Source organism: Coenobita brevimanus, chromosome 111 (assembly GCF_032717465.1).
Source record: "Coenobita brevimanus isolate Jiangsu-jjx chromosome 111, ASM3271746v2, whole genome shotgun sequence".
Taxonomy (NCBI): Eukaryota; Metazoa; Arthropoda; class Malacostraca; order Decapoda; family Coenobitidae; genus Coenobita; species Coenobita brevimanus.
Window position 1 is genome coordinate 20,837,905 of NC_137064.1, and position 26,332 is coordinate 20,864,236.

General features: G+C 40.2%; 1 protein-coding gene across 1 annotated transcript in view; it reads right to left on the reverse strand.

Moving 5' to 3' along the window:
• The window catches only part of LOC145417835 (neuropeptide SIFamide receptor-like), a 403,026-nt gene that overhangs the window by 144,944 nt on the left and 231,750 nt on the right, over positions 1 to 26,332 (reverse strand). The window contains exon 3 of the mRNA XM_080286455.1: positions 15,048 to 15,147. Coding sequence (XP_080142581.1) covers positions 15,048 to 15,147 — 100 coding nt within the window. The remainder of the gene's footprint in view (positions 1 to 15,047; positions 15,148 to 26,332) is intronic.

Here is a 26,332-nt window from a genome sequence, read left to right on the forward strand (position 1 = left end):
TATAAAGTGTAATGGATTATTTTTAGTTTTGGTACGTTTAGATGATTATATAAAGCTTGAAGATTTTTTTTTTGTCTTTGTACTTTTCGATGATATTATAAAGCTTATGGGATTTTTTTGCTATTTGTAGACGATTATACAAAGCTTAATGGATCTTTTTTAAACTTTGGTACTGTAGTTTTAGACGATAATATAAAGCTTGAGGGATTTTTTGGTACTTTTAGACGATTATATAAAGCTTGAGGGATTTTTAGTATTTTTAGACGATTATATAAAGCTTGAGGGATTTGGGGGTATTTTTAGATGATTATGTAAATCTTGAGGGATTTTTTAGTACGTTTAGACGATTATATAAAGCTTGAGGGCTTTTAAAGTACTTTTAGACGATTATGTAAAGCTTGAGGGATTTTTTACTACTTTTAGATGATTATGTAAAGCTTGAGGGAGTTTTTAGTACTTTTAGATGAAAATATAAAGCTTGAGGGATTATTTGGTACTTTTAAATGATTATATAAAGCTTGATTTTTTTGTACCTTCAGAACAATTATAAACAGCTTGAGGGATTTTTAAATATCAATCAATGATTATACAAAACCAAACCAGGCACTGTCAGATTACATAACGAAAGTGAAGCCAGGCAATAATCGCATTCATTCGTAGATCGATATTTCGTTATACAGCCCTGGAGAATATCAGAGTTCCACCATTATCGTATGCGAGTGAGGGAGGGCCTATTGTAAAAAAATAAAATAAGACAAAAATACCATGGATTCTGCGCTAATTATTCGGTTTCGTGTTCTGCTCTTCGATATTGGCTGGCGTTGGATGTGATGATGATTATTGCTGTTGGAGGGATGTAGGCTATTTCTCTCTTTTTTTTTTTTTTTTTTTTTATTGGTTTTTCATTTTTACCACTTACTGTTTCCCCCCCTTTTTTTTATTTTTTTCGATTATTTTACTTTTTCCTTGTCCATTTTTCTTTTTTGTTTTGCCTTTCACTTTTCCTCTTTTATTTTTTTATTTTCTATTTCTTCCTCTTACTTCTCTCTTTTTTTTTTTTTTTTTTTTTTACTTTTTCGACTTTTTACCCATTACTTTCCTTTTTTTCGACCTTTACTCTTCCTCCTTTTTTTTTTTTTTTTTTTTCGATTTTTTACCTGTAACTATTCCTCCCTTATTCTACTTTTCCATTTTCTTTGTGTTACCTTTTTATCGTAGTTTTCTTTATTTATGTTTTTCTTCTTTGTTATACTATATTTGTTTAACAGATATCTTCCTTCCATTATAATTTATCGTGTTTAACCCCCTTTTTTTTTAGTTCATTTTATTTATAGATACACACTATTCTTTAACCCTTTATTTTCATTATTTATTTGCCATTTTGCCCACTTAATTTTATCTTTCCTCTCTACTCGTTTTATGTGATTAGTGTTGGCATTTTTTTCCTTCTTGTTTTCTGTGGATGGTGTTGGCATTTCCCTTTTCTTCTCGTTTTCCGTAATTAGTGTTGGCATTTTTTTTCTTCTTGTTTTCTGTGGATGGTGTTGGCATTTCCCTTGTCTTCTCGTTTTCCGTGATTAGTGTTGGCATTTTTTTTCTGCTTCCTGTAATTAGTGTTGGCATTTTTTTTTATTTTATCTGCGATTAATTTTCTTCGACCTTTTTCTGTGATTATTGTTGGCATTTTTCCTAGCTGTTCTCTGTGATTAGTGTTGACGTTTTTTCTGCTTGTTGTCTGTGATTAATGTTGGCTATTTTCTTTCTCATGAAGGCTTACCGAATGATTGATGATTTGCTGTATTAGTTACGACATCCTTGTGACGCTTTCCTTTTCCTCTTGTTTTTGTGTGGTAAGCATTAATATTTTTCCTTTTCCTTTGTCCTATTATTGAATTTTAGGTTTATGTACAATGTTAACATCTACAGAGCAATGGTTGTAGATAGGTAGATAGCTAGACAGAGTTTCGATTTTTCTACACACACACACACACACACACACACACCACACACACACACACACACACACACACACACACACACACACACACACACACACACACACACCTTGCATCTCTCTCTCCAAAGAGTTTTGACATTCACACTCACACATACACATGCGTACATAGCCATACATACACACATCGTTATGTAAATTAATGTTATAGAGCATAATTTTATAAGATATTCGCGTTAGCTTTTTTTTTTTTTTTTTTTTTTTATGTGTCCGACTCTGGGCAAAGGCTTACAGGGCCTATATCTTGGGGGCAGTAGCCTATCCCAAGGCCCAGTAGTCCTCCTACACCTCCACATGTCACCACTTCGGCGCTAACACCCACCGTCCATATTGAATACATGCTAGGGCTGTCTCATACAGGACTGGTGTATTGATATTAGCGGGGGTATTTTTACGACATGTCGGCGGGTCATCTGGTAGATCAAGAAAGTCTGCTTTTTATGAAATTCAAATCCTTAAACTGTCTTGATCAGTAGTCGCTTATATTTCTTTTCATGCCGTTCTTAAGTGTGAGGGCGTTTCGATTATTTTTTTGTTTTAGTAAATTAGATAGATAGGTAGATAGATAGTTGGGTAGATAGATAAATGGATAGACTGATAGAAGATAGTAAGACTGACAGATAGATAGATTTAAGAGTTCGATTATTTGTTACCTGTAGCATCAATATTACCTATTTTCTTTTTTTTCTCCACAGGTAAGAACTCATCAAGAACGGTGACGAGAGGGAAGAATGAAAAAAAAAGACATGGTGGAGAGGAATTAAGGTAAGATGCAGGGAAAAAAATGGCCTGAGAGCATGGGAGCAAGGTAATATATGGGGGTGGTGGGGGCGGTGGGGACTAGATGGAAAAAGCTGGGTTTGGGGAAGGGGGAGTGGAGGGGAGAAGAAGGGGGAGAAAATAGGAGAGGAGAGAAGAGAAGAGAGAAGGAGGAGATGGAGGATGGGCAGGAGGAGAGGGGATGGGAAAGGAAAGGAGGGAGGAAGGGATAGAACAGGAGTAGTAAGGTGTATGACAGGATGGAAGAAGAAGGATGGGGAGGGGATGGAGAGGGAGGATGGGATGCCACGGGATATAGTGTGGCGCTGGAATGGAGGGAAAAACAGTAGTGTGAGGAAATTAGGAATGAAGGACCGAAGGAGAATGGGAGAAGATGGTTGTGAGGCGTGGAGGTGGCGATGGAAATGAAGAGTTTGAGGGGGTGAGGTTGTGGTGTGACTGGGGGATAGAGGACGAAGTGGAAGTGGGTGGGGTTGAAAGACTGGGATGATTGGAAAATGATGTAGAATTGTAGATGGTAGTTTGGTTATGGGAAACGATGATGTTTGGGGCGGGATGATAAAAGAACACTGTAATAAGGAAAGTAGGCCAGGAAGATGAGAATATGAAACAAGAAATCCATTAAGAGCATAGAGGACTGTGTGTAGAAGCAGTTGTACGGAAAATGAGATTTAAGGGAAAGATTTATTGAAGGTGTGAGGTGGAAGATTAGCTTAGATTATGCAGAAAGGCAAGGGGAGACGAAGAAAGAGTGGTGTCTGGCAAAACGTGATTTGTTTTTAAGAAGAAACCAGACACCAAAACCTAGAAAAAATCGTCACTTAAAAACAGTGCAAGAAAGAACCATGTAGGTATATACCCTTTTATCAGGAGATGGTTGAATGTTGTCTATCTATCCGTCTGTCGGTCTGTCTGTCTATCCATTTCTATCCATCTGTGTATCCATCCGTCAATGTCTGTCTATCTATCTATCTGTCTATCTATCTGTCTCTCTGTCTATCTATCTGTCTATCCATCTATAGCCAGACGCCTTAATCCCGTCGCCATCTCCCCTGTCATTTCGCTGACTGGATACACCGAGTTAAAAAGACTGGAGCATTTGCCAAAGGGAAAGAAAAATTTGGTTGGTGTTAGATGGAATTAACCACCGGATGTTTTTTTTATCCAACTTCTAAATCGCCAAGAATTCCTTCAGCTAAATAAATTTGTCTTGTTTGGTTGCCGGGAAAAAAAATCATTAAAAGAATAAATCACTAGAGACAGATATGACAAAAAAAAAAAAAAATGATTTGGTTGTAACATTTACCTTCTGAATTTTTTCATGCTTTATTTATTTACTTACTTATTTGTCTATTTATTCATTTATTTTATGTATTTAATTTTTGTATCTGGTCTCTTCTGCTCCTACCTTTTCTTTCTTGTCTTGTTCTTCAGTTTTCCTTTTTTTATTTTTTTGCCTTCGTTTTAGTGTGTATTTTCTCCTTTGTCCAGTCAGTTCCTTTTCCATTCATCCATTACGTCGCCCTCTTATTCCTTTTCATCATCTTTTTTTGTACGTCTCTTCTCATAATTTCTTTCTTTTTTCCTTTCCTTGTTTCCTCGTTATTTTCCTCAAGGATTTATCTTCTCTCTTCTTCTGTTTTAATCTCCACATTTTATCCCCCTGTATTTTCGTTCATTTGCTATTTCTTCATCCTCCTTTGGTCCTGTTTCTCATACTTTTCTTCAGATTTCTTTTGTTTTCATTCTTTTGTCTCTCTCTGTTCCACATCGTTCTTCCCACATTTATTTTTGTTTTCTTCCTGTCCCTTATTCCTGGTTTCATTATTCTTATATTCTTTCCTATGTATTTGTGCAGTTTTTCTTTTCGTTGTTTTCTTCCTTTATCTTTTCGTCTTTATTTCTTTTCCCCACATAACTATATTCCTCTCTCTTCCCTCTTATCCTCCCCTTCCTCCCCTTCTCCCTCCTCCTTTTCCTCCTTCCTCCCACCTTCCTTCCCTCTTTCCCCCTTCCTCCCACTATTCTTCCTCCATTCCTCCCTCCAATGACCCAATCTCAGCTGAATAAAATAATATTCAGTCGTTAGCTGGAATAGTGAACTAGAGTTGCCTCTACCGTGAGAGGGTTAACAGGGACAGTATTAACACTCCCAGGCTCCTGTGAATCACTCTTAGCTAACTAAAACTCTTCGATGTTAAATAAAGAAATAACTGGATAAACACGACCATGGCAGGGTTACTATTGTGTTCATTTTGTGTTCATTTTTCTCTTTTTTATCTTCCTTTGCCTTATTTCTTTTTCGTTCGCCTTATTTCTCCTTCCTTCGTTCCTTTCTTCTGTTTCCTTTCCCACCCACACTGTCCCCCATTTCTCCACGTTTATTATGTCAAGTTTCCTTTTTATTCTGTTTACGTGTGTCATCTTTCCTTGATGGTTTGGTTTTAAATAATTTCTCTAGTATTTCTGGCTTTTATTTTTATTTTCCTCTCTCCTTCGCTGTTCTTTTTTCTCTCATTCATTTCTGCTCCCTTCCTCTCCCCTCCTTCCCCTCAATCGTCCCTCTTCCTTACCCTCCTTCCTTCCGCAATTCTTCCTTCTTTCCTCCCTCTTCGTTTCCTTCCTTCCTTCCTTCTTCTTTGCTTCCCTCTTCCCTCTCTCCTCTCTTCCATCCTTCCTTCCTTCCTTTTCGCTTCCCTTCATCCTTCCTCTTCGCTTTCCTCCTTCCTCCCATTCCCTCCCCCCTTTCTTCCCATCTGTATTCTCCCCCTCCTCCCACCTCTCTTCTCTTCCTCCCACCTTCTTCCCTCCTCCCCTGCACTTCACTATCCTCCTCCTTTCCGTCTTCTTCCTTTCCTCCACCTCATTGTCATCCTCCCTATTGAATGCCTTTCCTGTTTTCTCCACCTCTGTACCTCTCTTCATCCCAGCTTCCCCACCTACCTTCCTTCCATCCTGCCTTCCTTCCTTCCTTCCTTCCTTCCTTTCATCATTCCTTCCTTCCTTTCATCCTTCCTTCCTTCCTTCCATCCGTCCTTCCCCCTTCCATTCTTCCATCCCTCCTTCCCCCATCCTTTCTTCCACCTTCCTGTCTTCCCTTCTTCCTCTCATCCCTCTCTTCTCCCTAATAAATACATACCTTGGTGCTTCTTCCTCCTCGCTTCCTTTCTTCCTCCCACTCATCTTTTTCATCCATCTCTCTCCTTCCTCCTCATCTCCTTTCATCACTATTTCCTCTCACTCCTCTTCTGCCCTTCCTTTCCAATTATTAATTCAGAGCTGATTCTTCATCTCTTCTTTCAACTTTCTTCCCTCTTCTTTACCTTGCTTCGTCGCTCCTTCTCCTCCCCTCCTTTCGTTCCTCCTATCTTTTCTTTCTTCCTCTTTTCCTTCCCACTCTTCTTCCTCTGACTTCTTTCCTCCCTTCTCTCTCCGTCCACTTCTTCCCTTCCCTCTCTACTTTTTATTTTTCCACCTCTCCTCAAGCACTTCTTTCCTCCCTCCCCTCTCCTTCCATCCTTCTTTTCTTCCCTTCCCTTCTCCACCCTCTTCCCTTCCTTACTACCACATATGCTTCTTTCTTCTCGCGTCCTTCACAAATCAGTAATTGTTCTAGTCGCTCTCAAGAAACCATACCGCGTCTTTATTTATTTCTCCACCTTTTCCTCTTTGTTTCCTCTTACATCAATGTTCTTGCTTCTGAATCTGTTCTGTCCTATGTAATTCCTCTTTCCCTTCCTCTTCCCTTGTGTCGTATTCCCCTTCCTTTATTAACTTAACCCTCATCCCTTCCCTCTTTTATCCGGTCTCCTGCTCTTCTTCTTCGTAAATGATTCTCTCTCTCTCTCTCTCTCTCTCTCTCTCTCTCTCTCTCTCTCTCTCTCTCTCTCTCTCTCTCTCTTTCTCTCTCTCTCTGTCCGTCTGTCTGTCTGTCTGTCTGTCTGTCTGTCTGCCTGTCTGTCACTCTCTCTCTCTCTCTCTCTCTCTCTCTCTGTCCGTCTGTCTGTCTGTCTGTCTGTCTGCCTGTCTGTCACTCTCTCTCTCTCTCTCTCTCTCTCTCTCTCTCTCTCTCTCTCTCTCTCTCTCTCTCATTGACGATGCAACCACTACCTTTAGATACGAAATAATGCTCTGGATAGTAGTAGTAACAACAACAACAACAGAAATAATGATGATGATGATGATGATAATAATAATAATAATAATAATAATAACTAGAACTGTGCAACTGTCCTGCGGACAGTCACTAGTCTCCAGCTACTGTTTCTCACAATGACATTGACCTCTTTGGGGAGATGTGGAACTTTTTTTTTCTTTCAGCAGTGGCCCATACCAGGATACATAACCTGGACAATTCAGATTCCTTGCTCAGGTCCGACTGAAGTCTCCAGTAGACACACCCACCTTATTCTGATTAACAACATAATACTATGGCACTTTCTGACATGCCCTTCCACTGCGCATTAAGGATTTGGATTTTTTCATATGCCCATACCAGGCCACATAACCTGAGCCCTTCAGATTCTTCGTGCAGTCTCCTCTTCTCCTGGAATCGTCATGAGACTCTTAAGGCTGGAATAATAATAATATCAGCAACAACAGTAGTCTCCACCTGTTACATAGATGGAGACTGAAATGTCATGAAAAGAATTAGTAGAAAAATAACAGCAAGAACACCATTTTTATTGTTATCAGTAGTAGTAGTAGTAGTAGTAAATTAAAAAAAAAAAACGGTTTAAATAATACGAAGCATTGGAAACAGAAAACGAGGGGTGGATAATTCAAGCCATAACTAAAAGAAATAAACGAAAGTGTGGAAGAGCGGAAAGAGAGCAAGCAGAAGGAAAAGCAATGAAAATGTTGACCGAAATGACTGAACTGAAGAAGAGACGAGACGAGACGAGACGAGACGAGGGCAGGAGGAGGAGGAAGAAACTAGTAGGAGGCGGGTCACAGAGGACATGTGGCTGGATTTTTTTCATATAAATTGGAAGAAAAAATATATTACATTTAGGCTCTATTCATTTTATTTACATAAGGGAAGCCCGCGTGGAATAGCAAGAATCCTGACTATTAATGGAGAGCACTGGAAGATTAGGGTTGCTTTTATTTTTTGGTTGTATTTGAACTTCTGAAATTTGGCATATATATATATATATATATATATATATATATATATATATATATATATATATATATATATATATATATATATATATATATATATTAGTAATTGACACTGTATGCGAATCTTATACTGTATTACTGTATTTGTAATCATTTAACTGTTTAATTCCAGGTAATTTATGAAGTTATTTTACGTGCATTTCTTTTCTGTTTCATCACGTGTTTGGACTCATCTGTAGTGTAGATAGATAGATAGATAGATAGATAGATAGAGAGACAGATGGGTGGATGGACGGATAAACGGGTGGATAGAGGAATAAACAGGTGAATAGAGTGATAATTGGGCGGATAGAGTGATAATTGGGTGAATGGAGGGAAAAACAAGTAAGGTGGATGGATGGACGGATACATGGATGGATTGATGGTTAGATAGATGGGTGGATGGAGGGATAGATAAAAAGGTAGACATACAGATAGATGGATGAATCGATGGATGGATGAATAAGATAAATGGATGTATAGAAACATGGATAGATAGATAAAGAAATAGATAATAGCCAGATGGACATAGATTGATTACAATACCCGCTTCACTACATCGAGAACAGACAGACAGACATGATATTATAGGCTGAGAAACAGCATGCGGAGATCAAATAAATTTTATATACGGAAAAGACAGTTTTCGTCGTCGTATTTATTGGTATATATATATATAAGTATGGGAAAGGGGTGTGTGAGCTTGGGGGAGGACAGCGAAATGGCAGGGGACAATGCGACATGGAGGCGATTTGTCTGTGGTCACTCCTTAGGGGATTAAAGCAATTGGCTATAGATAGATAGATAGATAGATTTAACTAATTAAATAACTAAATATATAACTATTTGAGTAGCGAAAGAAAATGTAATTGTTTCTAAAGGTAGGACGAGTAATTTGCCCAGGTAATCAAAATCACCTGCAGAATAATTAGGCCCAAAACCTGTTATGTAAACCGACAGATTACATGAGGGAGGGTGGCTTAGATTGGCTGGAGGTTGAGGGTGAAGGAGGAGGGGGAGCATGATTATGTTTTGCATATAGAGTGGCAGGGGTCATGAGGGAGGGGGGTTTGGAGTGGTGGTGGGAAGGGCTGGGGAGGAGTTGAGGTGTGGGGGAGCTTGAAGTTTTTATTTTTATTTTTTGTGAGACCGTAGATGAATTATGAGACGAAGATGGAGGTAGTACCGCAGATAGATAGATGGATAGATAGATAGATAAGCAGGTTGGTAGGTAGGTTTGTGGATAGAGGAGAGGAAATATAGGAACTTGCAAGGCACCATAGATGAACTGGGGTAATGCTTCTGTCAGCAGTGTAGATAGAGAGGTAAACAGAAAGCTAGATAGATGGATGAATAGGCAGATGGCTAGGCGGGTAGACAGACAAATAAATAGGTAGGTAGACAGATAGATAGACGTTAATAGATACGCTCTGTTTATACAAGATCGTGACCGAAGTTTGAGGTGATTAAGAGAAAAGCGTATGGTTTGTGGAAAATAGCATTATTTTTATCTCTACTTTGAAGCTATGAAAAAAAACGTGTGTGTGTGTGTGTGTGTGAGAGAGAGAGAGAGAGAGAGAGAGAGAGAGAGAGAGAGAGAGAGAGAGAGAGAGAGAGAAAAGATACCTGGGTAGTGGGAGAGAATATCGATGAAAACACAGAGAGAGGAACATTAAAGATAGAGGTACAGACTGATAGATAGATAGACAGACAAACAGAGACAGGAAGAGGAAAATAGAAAGATAGATGAATAAATAGATAGATAGGAAAAGGAAGAGGAAGAGACTGAGATTGTCTAAGGGGTGAAGGTAGCATGCGTCTGTCAGTTGCCTGTCAGTAGGATCTGTCGACCACACGGGAGATAGACAGCTGGAGGGGAAAGCCAAGAGGGGACAGATGGAAAAGAATAGAGAGCGGGCAGGGGGATGTGTGTGTGTGTGTGTGTTCACTGAGAGAGAGAGAGAGAGAGAGAGAGAGAGAGAGAGAGAGAGAGAGAGAGAGAGAGAGAGAGAGAGAAACAGAGAAATAAACCGGGAAATAAAAAACTACGGTAAACAGGAACACGAAGACCCAATATAAATTAGGGTAAGAAACACGGGAGTAAAAAAAAAAAAAAAAAAAAAAGGAAGTGAAATCAGGCACAAGACGAGATGAGGTAAGCAAATAAAAAAAAAAAAGAGCAGACAAACGAGGAAATGAAAGAGGGAGATGAAAAGCAAATAAAAAAAGCAAGAATGAAAATGTAAAAAGTGGACAAAGGACGAAGGAAGTGGGGTAAGCAAATACAAAAGGCAAACAGACGAGGAAAGGAAACAAGAAAATAAAAAGCCAATAAGAAGCAGGACTGAAAAGGAAAAAGCAGCCAAACGTTGAAGGAAGCGCAGTGCACCTGAAGCAGAAGGGCGAGGTCAATTTCCGTCCTTGCGCGATAGAGGTTCTTTGAAAGCGCAGAAGGTAGCTTGGGTTCAGTAGGATAAAAGGAAGGGACGCGTTTTATATACACTTTTCTCGAGGATTGGGAGGGAGGGGGATTAGCTGGGTGTAGACTGAAGCGGCGGGGAGGCTTTGAGATAGATGTAAAGAGGTAGATGGGCAGGGGTATTGATTGATTGAGAATGAGTGACAGGTGTGTGTGTGTGTGTGTGTGTGTGTGTGTGTGTGTGTGTGTGTACTTCTCCGTCTGTCTGTCTTTTTTTCTCATCCTCACTATTACTTGATTTAAGTTTAAATGTGACGATGTTCATATCTATTTCTGCCTCTGTATCTTTATCTTATTACTGTATACTCATATCTGTTTGTGTCTGTCAGAGGCTGTATATCTAAATGTGTCTGTTTGTTTTCCCCCAACGTTTCCTTCTTTTCCTCCACGTTTCCTTTTTTCTCTCCACGTTTCCTTCTTTCCCTCCATGTTTCCTTCTTTCCCTCCACGTTTCCTCCTAAACATTTCTTCTCACCTGCCTTCGCCTCCCCTCTCAGGTGTCAGAAGGCTATGGAATAGAAGGGTCTTTGGGGTTTTGTATATTCCCATCCAAGGACCCTTTTTGGCCTGTGGGGCCATTTGAGGTGGATGTGGGTCAGGTGATGTACGAAGGTCCGGGGGGAGAGGAGGACAAGACGGAGGAAGAGAAGAAGGAGAAGAAGGAGGAGGAGAAGGGGAAGGGGAAGAAGGAGCAGGAGGAGGAGGAGGAGAAGAAGAAGAAGAAGAAGAAAAAGAAAATGATGGTGATGATGATTAAAACAACAACTTGATGTGGGTTGATAACTATTTTATTCTTAAACCAGTACTCCACAGAGAAATGTATTGTCATGGCACATTAACTGTTTCACACACACACACACACACACACACACACACACACACACACACACACACACACACACACACACACACACACACACACACACACACACACACACAACACACACACACACACACACACACAACACTTAGACGTATCAAACCTACGACATAATAAGGATTAAAGTCCAAGAAGTTTTCAGAATTTTGACAGAAGTCGGCGAGGGTCTAGTAAATGAGAAATATTGGCTACTCCTTCAAAATAGCCAAAGACATGAGCTGCCGTGGGTGATGCTGGCTTCTTTCTGTATTATTATTATTATTATAATAATAATTATTATTATTATTATTATTATTATTATTATTATTATTATTATTATTATTATCATTATTATTTTTGTTACAACAACAACAACTACCACTACTACTACTACTACTACTACTACTACTACTGCTACTACTACTACTACTACTACTACTGCTGCTGCTGTTGCTGCTGCTGCTGCTGTTGTTGTTGTTGCTGCTGCTGCTGCTGCTGCTACTACTACTACTACTACTACTACTACTGCTACTACTACTACTATGATTATTATTATTATTATTATTATTATTATTATTACTATTATGATTTTTAATAATAATAATAATAATAATAATAATAATAATATTATTATTATTATTATTATTATTATTATTATTAAGTAGGAGGTGGAGAGGTATATGAGAGAGGGAGGTGTGAGTTGGGAGCAGGGCAGTGAAATGGCAGGGGACAGGGCGACGTGGAGGCGATTTGTTTGTGGCCACCCCGAACGGGATTGAGACGTTTGGCAATAGATAGATAGACTGAAGTAGGAGGAACTAGAGACGTGGGAAGTTGCGACGGGTATAATAGTAAGGATTTCGGTAGTTTTATTTTGTATTTTAGTTTTATTTATTTACTGACAAAGAGTAAGATACATGGACAGACCTTGCGTTCACCTCTGCTTTCTAGCCTTACCACAGAAGCATGTCTTAGTTACGACGGGAAATTAATCTTAAGATCGTCTGTGAGTCGTTCCCCCTGAGTGGCTTTGCAAACACCTTATACTGACCCTTATTTGGTGTAACTGTGTGATCTGAGGAGAACTGGGATTTAAGAGGAATTATGTGAGATTAATATTGCTGAAAAGATATGGAGGAGGGATTACAGGAAGGAAAAGGAGGAGGAGGAGGGAATGAAGGAAGAACTGAGAGAGAGAGAGAGAGAGAGAGAGAGAGAGAGAGAGAGAGAGAGAGAGAGAGAGAGAGAGAGAGAGAGAGAGAGAGAGAGAGAGGGAGAGAGAGAAAGAGAGATGGGGGGGGGAAGGAAGGATGGAAGGAAGGAAGGAAAAGCGAGGAAAACGGTACAGGTTTTATGAAAGACTGATGGAAAAAAAATGCGTGTCCAGTGTATTGAAGGGCAGGAAGGAGGTAATCTCTTGAGCCGCACAACCCAGAAAAAAATACAAAAATGTGAGGGGGAGGGGGAGACAGAGCCTTCCAAAATCCTTCCAAACTTTTGCCAGCCCACAAAGGACCAGAAAAAAGCGAATTCGGTGGGAAAAAATCGTTAAATCGTTAAAAACGAACTCACAGACGAAATGAAAAAATAAGAATTCGATTGGGGACGATATCCCTGAAAAAATGGCAGCAGTCCACAAAAAATTTAAGAAAATACAAATTCGAGAAAAAAACAAACAATAAAAAGTGATAAACCTTGTCATGAATGAGAAAAAAATCTGTCTATCTATCTATTGCCAGACTCTTTAATTCCTCAAAGGGTGGCCACAAACAATTCGTCTCTTTTCCTGTCCCCCGCCATTATACTGCCCCTTCCTCATATACCTCTCCACTCCATCCCTCCATCTCATCCTTGGCTTCCCCCTCCCGCTCTCCCCCTCCACCTCACTCACATACACTCTCCTCGTCAGTCTCTCACTTTCCATCCTCTCCACATGGCCAAACCACCTCAGTGTGTTTCTCCTAAAGCTTCCTATCACATCCACATCCACACCACAACTCTCCTTCACATCCTCATTTGTCAGTCTGTCTCTCCATGTGACTCCACATGCTCCTCTCAGATAACTAATTTCCACTGCTCTCACTCTTGACTTCTGTCCCTCCAACAAGGTCCAAGCATCATTTCAATACGTTAGAGTTGGTATCACAATATTGTCATGTTGTAACTTTTTCACTTCCATGCTCACTTCCCTGTTTCTTATCACTGCTGTCAAGGAACCAGCAACCTTTCTTCCCTGCTGTACCCTTTCAAGCACTTCACCATATAAACTTCCATCCTTACTCATCAACCACCCAGGTACTTAGACGTACTCACATTTTCCATTTCCTCCTCATCCAGCCTCACCGTACATTCACTGACTTCACCTCTCTCAAAGACCATCACTTTACTCTTCCCTACATTCACCTCCAGATTCCGTTTCTTACACACTCTCCCAAACTCATCCACCAAGCCTTGCAGCTCTCCTTCGTCTTTACTTAACAACACAGTATCATCTGCAAACAACAGTACAGAGAGTTTTCAAACACTGTCCTCTCTCATTAGAGCCACTCCAACATCCACTGCCCTAACATACATCACTTTCATAACCCCATCAATATACAGATTGAACAACCATGGAGACATGACACATCCCTGTTTCAACCCAACCTTCAGGTAGAAGAACTCAATTCGCTATACACACGCACTGCAGCCTTAGCCCCCTCATACATACTCTTCACAGCATTCAACAACTTCCCATCCACTCCATATATTCTTAATATTTTCCACAATCCTTGTCTATCCACCCTGTCATATGCTTTTTCCAAATCCATGAAAGCCGCATACAACTTCTTTCCCTTTTCTAGAAACTTTTCCACTAAAGATGTAAGAATGAATATCTGATCTACATAACCTCTTCCCTTCCTAAAACCTCCCTGTTCTTCTCCAACTAATTCCTCTTTTATTTCCCCAACTCTGTCTGTGGTAGGTGGGGGTGCCCATCATCCACCCACTTAGTGTAGTGGTCCCCTGTTTTTTAGGGTAGCTCTACACTGAGTGGCAAGCCAAATGATTTCCTGTAAACCAGGAAACCATTTACAACGCTGGGTGGTAACCTTATAACCAACCAACACGTGTTCCCTAAGTGACAGCAAGTGGGTTGGCGGAGGGTTAGTGTCCCTGCCCGGAAGACAACTAACTAAAAATTACGAAGAAGAAAATATATTTAAAATTATACTGTTACACAATTAATGAATGAAATTAGATTTTTAAGGAGGATACATTCTTAGATAATTCTGTCTAAAGAATAAAAACATAACAAATTCAAGGCGAGAAAAATCCATAAAAATATTCACCAGTGCACAGAGTATGAAAAAAGTACAATAGGAACTCGATGAAACAAAAATTTCTGTAACTCAAAATTTCTGCAACTCAAATTTCTGCAACTCGAAACAGACTGAAATGTATCTGCCAGGTTACTAAGTTTATATAAGAAAATTACCGTAAGAATAAGTGCTGGATAGGGACGCCTTCATATGGTGACTGATAAAACGGCGGGTCAACTGCCTGGTTATACGAACATCCCTTAACTGCTTCCCTTATCCCCCTAAAAGGAAGGTGGACTGCAGGAGGAAGGAAACTTAGTCTGCAGTCCACTGGGTTCACATTTCAGATCGACCTGGGACTACAGCTACCAATACTGTTTCTATGGTGCGGATACGACGGGATAAATGCATTAAAACACACACACACACACACACACACATATTTACCTGTCCAAAGAAACAGCGACGAGGGAATTGACGGAGGCGGAGACGGAGACGCCCTGCACATAGGCGACCAGCTTGCACATCACCCACCCAAGGATCCACGCTGCAGAGAGAGAGAGAGAGAAGGCGTTAGTGTGGTGTCATCATTATCATCATCATCACTGCCAACGTTGTCATCGTCAATATCATCGTCATTATTGTTATCATCTTCATCATCATCATCATCGTCATCAATCATAATTTCATCCTAAGCCTTTTTCCTGATAATATGTGGGTCAAGATGGATTTAATAATAGGAATACCAAAGCTCATAAAAAAGAGAATTATCAAGGGAATATGCATACTGTGTAAATGATGTCTCTTGCTGTGGCTTTGCTTCTCTTGCTCTTTTTCCTGTTTTTTTCGTTCTCTTCATTTTCCGGTGCAAACTTTATTTTTCTCTTTCCATTTTTTTATTCCTTGAATTGTTGATCTTTTGGCGAGACTCCTTCGAATTTTGATTTTCCTTTCTTTCCTTCTTTCTTTCTCTCTTTAAAATTTGACCTTTGGCGTGACTTCTTCGAAATTTGAGGTTCTTTCTTTCTCTCTTTAATTTTTGGTATTTTGGCGTGACTCCTTCGAAGTTTGAGATTCTTTCTTTCTTTCTTTCACTTTCTTTCCTTCTTTCCTTCTTTCTATTTTTAGTTTTGACCAAAGGGATTTGGACTTCTCTTGATTTGGCAAACACTCCATTTTCTCAGCTTTCCCCCCCTCCCCCGCCCTTCAAAAAGCTTGCAGGTTTAGGAAAAAGGAAGTAAAATGTATTGGTCACTGGATTTTAGTCGTTCAGTTCTGATTTTAATCAATCATTCCGTATTTTAGTCGTTCATTCCGGATATCAGTCGTTCATTCCGAATTTTAGTCGTTCATTCCGGATTTTAATCGTTTATTCCGGATTATAGTCGATCATTCCGGATTTTAGTCGTTCATTTCGTCCTGTTACTGTAGGGACTTTGAGGAAATAGGATATGCATGAAACAGCTGCAAAGATAAAAGCATTGTGTATTCCATGCGTAGCGGTGCATATAAACTAGAAGAGTTGTGTATATTATCAGATTTGGAGAGCTGGGGGCCCATTCTGTGTGTGTGTGTGTGTGTGTGTGTGTGTGTGTGTGTGTGTGTGTGTCAGCCGTACACACACACACCATTCCTTTTGCTAACACGAACAATGATGGTAGAGTTTGGACGATAACACTAATTTTTTATGGCAGTGTTTGAGCTGACTTATCTAAAAATAGACAAGTATATAGAGATACTTGGTACGCAGATATTGTACATTGATATTCAGATAGACATTTGGGGTAGATAGATAAATATATATATAGAGTAGATTGAAAAGTGTAGTCATAACTAGACACAATGGAGTAAAGCACACAGACAAATAAAACAATAAAAAAGATAGATAAATGAAAGATTGATATACATACAAAACTCTCAGCTCGTGTTCTCGGCCAATAAACCATCGCTCTGAATCAATACCAGAAGTTCGTCGCCGGGGAAAAAAAAATAATAGCAGGCCATTTCTTGCTACGGAGAAATTATAAAAGTTTGGAAAGGCAAGAGATCAAAGCAACTTAAGGCTATTTTGGAAGTTTAAGGGCGCTCATTTTTCTCCGGGGCAACGAGTATAAGAGGGAACTTTGGTAGAGGCGTAAAAGTACCAGATTATTCTACTTTGAAAATAGGTGAGTGGGTGTGATGCAAAGTTAATGAAGAGAGGGTTTGGTGTCTGTTCAATTTATTCTTGGCCTATCCCCTTCCCTCCCCGTCTCGAAATACTTTCCCCCTTCTCTTTCCCTCGACTCCCTGCCCATCTACCTCTTACTCCGTCTAGCCACGTACTCTCTAGCTATCTCCTCTCTCCCCCTCCCCAGTACTCCCTGTCACTATACTTCCTTGCTCCCCTTCCCTCTCTCCCCCTCATGCTTCCTCGTCTTCCTCATCTAGCTTCTTGCTCCTTGTTGCTATGCTTCCTGGCCCCTAGCTCCCGTGCTTTCGACTCCCATGCTCCCTACTTCCCAACGCCCCACCCCATGCTCCCTTTCCTTCCCATAATGTTCTCTGTTCCCTAGCACCCTACTTACTAGCTCCCTCATGTTCCCTGCTTAGTCCTCCAATACTCTCAGTTCTCTTGCTCCTTGTCCTCTCCCCCATGCCTCTAATCCCCTCCCCTCCATGCCCTGAATCCACTCCCTACCCTTAATCCATTCCCTACCCCTAATTCACTCCCCTGCCCCTAATCCACTCCCCTCCCTCCCCTAATCTTCTCCCCTCTCTACCCCAAATCTCCTCCCTCCCCTCCCTGCTTCTAATCGCCTCCCACCATTCCCATTAGGTAACGATGAAGGGACTTATACCATGGATTCTCATCTTTATAGCAAGAGGATCAGCTCACTTAGACCCTCAGCATTATAGAGTAAGGCAAGGATGCCTCAGCCCCAGCGGCCTCGATAGCAGTCGTGATAGATATCATGAGTACTGAAATTAGTTCGGACATCGTATATGAATGTTTAGACATCGTATATGAATTACTGGTATTACTGAGCATTGCCAAGCCACTGAGGACACTGGAAGTTATGATAAGAAGTTCTGTTTCAGAAGCTCATAACACAAAGGAAATGACTGAAATCGTGAAGTTAGCGAAATGGAAACTTGAACAAGCTAAAACAACCATGTTCACAATGATCCATGATATCCCATCTCGTGGAACGGAGGCATTTATGGACACGAACATCATACGTAGATGTTAGAGGCGCGGTTTGTTCAACCTGGGTGGTGCAATTCTAGGGAATATTTTTGGACTAGCATCAGAGGAAGATCTTCAAGAAACAAACAACAAATTTAATAAGATAGCTCGGTATTAACGTATCAGCAGAAGTTAGTTGACGGTCAAAACACAGCAATGATGACGATTGTGAAAAATCTCAGAAAGGCAGAAAGTACAACTCACCAGAGTGTGGACAAAGTAAATGGAATGGAAGGAAACATGACACTTTTTCAACACTTCTCAGTAATGATGGAACATATTGACAATAATACTCCAGTATTCAACACTAGAGTTCGTTATCAAGCATTGATGAAAGGTATTGCAAATGCTGTTAATGGCAAGATTAACCTACTTCCAGTTCACGATCTACGTCACATAATCAGTCAAGGCGTACATAAAAATGGTTTGAAGCCTTTAATCCGAGGTAGAAATCTCATGCTATATTATCCATACTTGTTATCGACTCTAAAACCAACATCAGTAAGAGTTCATGTACCATTCATAACTGACTATTTGTTCACAGTCTATCAAATATACCCTTTTCCTTCAAAGAATAATGAAGCCTTGGTCATCATCAACATCAACACTGACACCAAACTCATCATGGTCTCCAGGAGACAGGACACTGTCACTTTAGCTAGTGAAATCAACGACTGAACCAAAGTGTTGTACATCCTTACATGCTGTTCACCTTTGTCCTGCGTACATTTTCACGTTATAGCCCACTGGAACAGTCACTTGTGAATGGCTATCATAAGAAATAATGACATTCATTAGCACTGCAACTTCACATTTGCTCCAGATAAACTTACACATCATCAACGCATCGGGCATTAACAGTTTTTCTACTTCACTCATAACACATCTGTTTTCATAATTTATCCAGATACACCACCATCTCATATGTCAGCATCAGGATTATACATAGCACCTGACTATTGTGCTGTACTTACACCATCTTTGTCCACTTTAGCTACAATCACTATGCCATCCTCCTTCACACACAAAAATACTTCTAACCACAACCTGAGATGGATTTAAACATGAGCACAGGTATTAAGTTGACTTCATCCAAGTTTGGAACTATGCAATCAGTGAAACAATGAAACCCTGGGATGAACTGAGTATAATTATGTTCAATCCATATTATGAGTATGGCCCAGATCCATCTGTCTTTATAATCTTCTCCATTGTACTGGTATATTACTATTGGCGATGCACAGAATGCAAGCAAGGATTGCAAACTTGGAGTCAGTATTAGCGGGAGGAAGAGTAGACATTCAAGCGAGTCCCCCTGAGTGAAATGTGTATAATATGTAACTAGTATTAAAAATGAAGAAATTTATAGGGTAACATATTATATAATTTTAATCTAATCATGAATTAATGTTAACTGATATACATGTATGCAATTCATGTAACAATGTTATAATATCTCATTACAAATGTATTAATGACCCTTACTATAGTCTTGGTATGGTACTGCCATTTCATAATTATATGCATATGTCTGTTGTACATACACATTTGTGCCAATGTATTACTACAATATGTTATATATACAATATTCTGTATTCAGTTTTACTACAGTGTATTTATTCCATTATCCACATTTTACTACAATGTATTATATTTCTATAGTATTATTATGTCTCTACAATATTGTTATAAATATTATATCTCTACGATGTTATAATCAATACTATGTATTTGTAGATTAGAATGTAATTAGTTGCTACATGCTGTCATAGGTTCGCCAGCAGGACGTGACCGACCAATGTCAGGACTCTAAAATATCATAATACAATACATAATAGGTGATAGCGTACATATGTAATCTAGAGATTAAGAGAAAGTCATAGCTCGGGCTAAAGGAAATGGCGTTCTCACATTCTCTCTCAGGAATGGCATATACAGCACCTCGAGATGCCTGATCAGAAAGTCCCCAGAATCGAGAGAGTTCCACTCAGCCGTGCCTTACACGTGACACAGTCTTTCCAATACGAGAGAGAAGGAGTTAAGAGGCAGGAGGAGTTAGAAGAGAGAGCAAGAAGAGGGTCTAGAGAGAGGCAGGGTGGGGAAAAGGGCAGGCGCGCGAAGTTAGCAAACATAAAGCACTCTCACCTCAATACGTTCTTGTGAGACATACTCAGAATTAATTTTGAGATATTCCCTCTGAAGAAAAAACTATAATCAAGCCCCAGTACTCATCTTTATCTTTCTCATGCCATCAACGACAAGTACAACTCTCATCATCTCCTACAAATCAACTCACTGTTAACTACAGCTCGGCTACGACTGCGATATAATTAACCACGTTTTATATCTTTATCCACTCCCCATGCCCCTAATCCTCTCTGCCATTTCCCAAATCCACTCTCCCCGATTTCCCTGATCCATTTCCCCCCCACACCGTCTCTTTCTATCCCCCCCTGCCTCTTCCTCTCCCCCCCCCCTCCCGCCCTTTCCTGCCCCATTCTGTTCCTCCCCCACTCCGTCTCTTCCCTCACCAGCCAGCTCGTCTTCGTCTGTCCCGCTGTGTTGCTCAATGGTCCAACTTTTCGCCTTCAGCAGTAAGTAGTTTGGGCCGAGTCTTTAAAGGGAGAAGTAAGAAATGGGATCGGTATTTTTCTTCGTGCAGTTCTTGTTGATCTTTAGGCGCCTTCCACGGACTAAATGTTTGTGTTTCTGTGATTCGTATTGGCGGTATTGTAGGTTTATTATGGACTGGGAACGTGATGTGAATTTTAAAATCTTTCGTAATTTAGGTAAAAAAGCGATGTCATTTGACATGGAGGAGTTTTGAGTGTTGGGTAACATAGTATCTCTTCATCGTTACCGTCACTACCACCACAACTCTTTTGCTCTCCTCCACCTCCTCTTCTTCCTCGTCCTCCTCCTCCTCCTCCTCATCATCATCATCATCATCTCCATCCTTCTCCTCCTTCTCCTATAAGTGCAATGTGTGTACAGTATCCAAAAACAAAAACGAAGAGAAAAGCAATACCTGGAGAAGCAACCACCAAATTACCCAGTGAAAAATGACATAAATATTCCATCGCTCGGTCCCGAAGCCTTCAAAATTTTGGGTTTAATATTAACATCAAAATTCTGGGCTCGGTTTTAGCATCAGTAGCATATTTATCGTATTTTGGGACTAATGTGTACTACATAAAAGAAAAGGGAGAGCGTAGCAGAATGTAAAGGAGTATGGCATCAAAGAAAACGGAGGATTAGAAAATACATTGCTGTACAGTAGAGAGTGCTTTCAGGAGTTTCAATATGCGTTGTTCGTCCTGTCGAGAGAGAGAGAGAGAGAGAGAGAGAGCGAGAGGGAGAGATCCAAAGACACTATAGCTACACCCACGAATTCTTTTTATTCATTATTAGCACAACTATTTTACGCTGCATGCAAGGTAGTCCAGAGAGTAAATGTATGAAAAATAAATAAATAAATAAATAATAATAATAATAATAATAATAATAATCTCTCCAAGAGTGATTTTTTTTTTTTTTTTGCGGGGGGGGGGTCTCTAAGTACCGGTATTCTATTCATCTTTAAATCTTCAACAGTTTGAACATTTGCCGCAGACAGTAGATAAGTTATCGCCGACATAAAGTATTTTACTGTTAGCGGCAGTAGTACCTCAGGTTTCTCCTATGGGAGTGTAAAAGATGTGCACAAACCTTCAAGTACTTTCTTTTACATTTTCTTCGAACTGGATAGATAGATAGAATGATGGATTTATTTATTTGTTTATTAATTTCTTCACATCATTTTTATGTTATGTGTAAAATACAACAAAAATCATTTAAATATAATTGGTCATCTTAGCCATCTTGTGTTTAAAGAAATGGGCCGAGACTGTGTGTAGCAGCAAGTCACATCAAACACAGAATGGCCTCGTGTTTCCCAGCTTTGTTCATAGATGGCGTAGTGTGTATATAAACCACGAAAAGGCTACACTGAATACACCTATGGGACGTGTGTTGATGTGTGTGTTTCTTAAGTGTGTACAGTACATCAAAGGGCGAATGCTTTGAGCCGTCCCTCTTGGCTGAAAGTATAATGAAGAAACCACGATACAGAGCTGATGGAGACGTCTGCGTACTCTCTGACGTGTTTTATTATTATTATTATTATTATTATTATTACTATTATTATTAATAGTAGTAATAGTAGTAGTATTAGTAATAGTAGTAGTATTAGTAGTAGTAGAAGCAGTAGTAGCATCATCAGTAGAAATATTTATTAATCATTGTCAACAAAACGAACCTTATTTAATGAAGTTTGAATAATGAGTGATGCACGTGAAAGGAAGATGGTGATGTAGGAAGGTGTAGCCTTGTAGGAAGATGCAGTAATATAATGGTGTAAGATACTGTGGGAAGATTTTAGTGCACTAGGAAGAAACAGAAGGAATCCGTAGAAGAAAGATTTATAAGTCTGAAAAAGTCAAAGAGAAGGAACATTGGTCTGAATAAAGAATGTGTTGCGGGAAGGTGTTGTAACGAGATTTAGCCTTAGAGGAAGATGTAATAGGCAAATGGAGAGAGAGAGAGAGAGAGTAAAATGATGTAGTAAGGAAATAAAGTAGGAATTTACGATAGGGAGATGTAATGGAAAAATGAAGAAGAACAGCATATAGAAAGATGCAGGGAGGAAGATGAACTAGGATATGCAGTAGGGAGACAGCTGGAAGATATAATTCAGTAGGAAGATCTAACCCAATAGGAGGACAGCAGGAAGATATAACCCAGTAGGAAGACAATAGGAAGATATAACTCAGTAGGAAGACAGCAGGAACATATAACTCAGTAGGAAGACAATAGGAAGATATAACTCAGTAGGAAGACAATAGGAAGATATAACCCAGTAGGAAGACAATAGGAAGATCTAACCCAGTAGGGAGACAGCAAGAAGATATAACTCAGTAGGAAGGCAGTAGGAAGACATAACTCAGTAGGAAGACAGCGGGAAGATATAACCCAGTAGGAGGACAGCAGGAAGATATAACCCAGTAGGAAGACAATAGGAAGATATAACCCAGCAGGAAGACAATAGGAAGATATAACCCAGTAGGAAGACAATAGGAAGATATAACCCAGCAGGAAGACAATAGGAAGATATAACCCAGTAGGAAGACAGCAAGAAGATATAACTCAGTAGGAAGGCAGTAGGAAGACATAACTCAGTAGGAAGACAGCGGGAAGATATAACCAGTAGGAGGACAGCAGGAAGATATAACTCAGTAGGAAGACAATAGGAAGATCTAACCCAGTAGGAAATCAACAGCAAGATATAACCCAGTAGGAAGACAATAGGAAGATATAACCCAGCAGGAAGACAATAGGAAGATATAGCCCAGTAGGAATGCAGTAGGAAGATCTAACCCAGCAGGAAGATATAACCCAGTAGGAAGACGAAGAAGGAAGATACAGAACGTCAAGTCTGCTTCACGGATTTCCTTGACTTGGTTACCTTGACTTACCATATATGCAAGAAGCCCCCACCAGACCGCCAAGATCCCTTTGACTAATTCCAGGTGGGCCCTTTGTGGGATATCATGGGCCCTTTGAGAGTCTTTGTGTGCCCTATGTGTGTCTTAGCGTACCCTTTGTGCCTTAGTGTGCCCTTTGTGCCTTAGTGTGCCCTTTGTGTCTTAGTGTGCCCTTTGTGTCTTAGTGTGCCTTTTGTTTCTTAGTGTGCCCTTTGTGTCTTAGTGTGCCCTATGTGTGTCTTAGTGTGCCCTTTGTGTCTTAGTGTGCCCTTTTATAGTCTTGGTGGACCCTTTGTGGGATATGATGGGCCCTTTGTGGGGGACTTGGTGGACCCTTTGTAGGACTTGGTGGGTTCTTTGTATGATTCTTAGTGGCCCTTTGGTGAGTCTTGATTTACCCTTTGTGTGACTCTTGTTGTGCCCTTTGTGTGGCTCTTGGTGTGCCCTTTGCATGACTTGGTGTGCCCTTTGCGACTCTTGGTGTGCCCTTTGTGACTCTTGGTGTGCCCTTTGTAATTCTTGGTATGCCCTTTTGTGTGACTCCTGGTGTGCCCTTTGTATGACTTTTGGTGTGCTCTTTGTGACTCTTGGTGTGCCCTTTGTATGGCTCTTGGTGTGCCCTTTGTGACTTGGTGACTTGGAATGCCCTTTGCGTGGCTCTTGGTGTGCCCTTTGTATGACTCTTGGTGTGCCTTTTTGTGACTCTTGGTGTGCCCTTTGTATGACTTGGTGTGCCCTTTGTGACTTGGAATATCCTTTGTATGACTTGGAATGCCCTTTGTGTGACTCTTGGTGTGCCCTTTGTATGACTCTTGGTGTGCCCTTTGTATGACTTCTAGTGTGCCCTTTGTGTGAATCTTGGTGTGCCCTTAGCCTTTGTGACTTGGTGTGCCCTTTGTGAATCTTGGTGTGCCCTTTGTATGACTGTTGGTGTGCCCTTTAGTATGACTCTTGGTGTGATCATTGTGTTACTATTTACCCTTTATATCACGAAACAACATTTTCCAAATCACAACATGCATTAAGAGAGAAAAACAGAGGAAAAAACAGAAGCACAAACACGGAAACACAAAACCAACTACAATAATGAGGAAAAATTAGGCGACAGTTTTTTGTTGGATGAGGCAATGGAAGGTGTGATATGACTTAATGTGATGACCTATAGAGCGCGCGCGCGCGCACGCACACACACACACACACACACACACACACACACACACACACACACACACACACACACACACACACACACACACACACACACACACACACAATTATTAGATGGATGGCTACTCTGTCGTTTGAAGCACACAGCAAAAAAGAAAAAAAAATCTTAGATGGAAGACTACACTCTGTCTTTGGGAGGAATAAGAAATGTGGAAGGCAGGACAAAATGCAAGCTGAAGATTGTCGACGAATTTTTGCATCTGTCTGTATGTTGCATGATGTCGAGAAAGAAGCCTTGCATATCCACTCTGCCATTTCCCCTTGCATATCCACTCAGCCATTCCCTTGCATATCCACTCTGCCATCTCCCCTTGCATTTATACTGCCATTTCCCCTTGTATTTTCACTCAGCCATTTCCCCTTGCATATCCATTTAGACATTTCCCCTGCATTTTGACTCTGCCATTTCCACCTTCCATATCCACTCTGCCATTTCTCCTTGCATTTCCACTCTGCCGTTTCCCTTTGCATTTCCACTCTGCCATTTCCACCTTGCATATCCACTCTGCCATTCCTCCTTGCATTTCCACTCTACCATTTCCCCTCAGCGTCCTCGGTCTCGTCACTGCTGTAAATTAGTAGTGGAGGTCACCCGAGGACGTGTAAAAAAGGTGGGATGATGGTGTAAATTGGTGTAAATAAAAAAATCAGATGCGGCCCAGTAAAACAGTTGGGTCTTGGCGTAAATTCATGTTAAAAAAAAGGTGGAATGCCGTAAGTTCGTGTAAAAAAAAATGGTTCTGTGTTGTAAATTATGGCAAAAAAAATAGTAAAATGAGACCGTCAACTAGCGAAGGACTTGTATCATGTGTAAATTATTGTAAAAAAAATCAAGTGCAGTAACGTCTTAAATTAATGTAAAAAAGGTGGGCTCGAGACCGTAAATTAGTGAAAATTTTGGTATCAAGTGTATAATATTGTAAAAAAAAGAAAAAAAAGTGCAATTATGACAGTGTAAAAAAGGTGGGTTCATGTGAATTACTGTGAAAAAATAGGTGGGATGGTGCCGTGCCGTAAATTAGGGTAAACGAGGAGGGATCATGACGTAAATTAGGACTGGAGATCAAGCAAGGTCGTTTGAATGGCGTGTGATCATGTCGTTACAGTGTGAGAGAGAGAGAGAGAGAGAGAGAGAGAGAGAGAGAGAGGGGGGGGGGGCCTCGTATAATTAACCTGCAGCCTTCCTCTGGCGAATCGCTTGACCTTTTTCGTGATTATCATTTAAAATTCGTATCTTTTTGGTGACGTTAATCTGAATGGCCGTGGAGGATGTTATGTATATTGTGGACATCGGGTGTAGGTGTAGCGTGGCAGGAGTGGGTGTAACAGTGCAAGTAACCTGTAGTTTCGTCAGAATTTGGTATCATACAATCCTACTGAAACTAGACTTTTGTCCATATCTCTTAATATTATTCTCCTTGCTACAGATCTCTAAATATTTACCTCTTGACTACATATCGCTTAATATTTCTCTCGCAGCTACAAAGCTCTTTATATTAATCTCTCCACAACGAGGAAAACATTTCTGTATTTATTCTCTTATCACCTAACGGTATAATTCAGATTTGGGAAAGGTTTTCGTCGGGAAAGAGCTAGGAAGAATCGTCATTAAGATCTTTACAAATCTAGCGACAAGTTTTTTTTTGTTTTTTTTATTTACCTTTCTACTATCAGCAGCGAAAGTCCTTTCCCCTCCCCAGCTTCTCCCTCACTCCGGTGGATCCACAACAACCGACAAGGATGAATTTATTTAC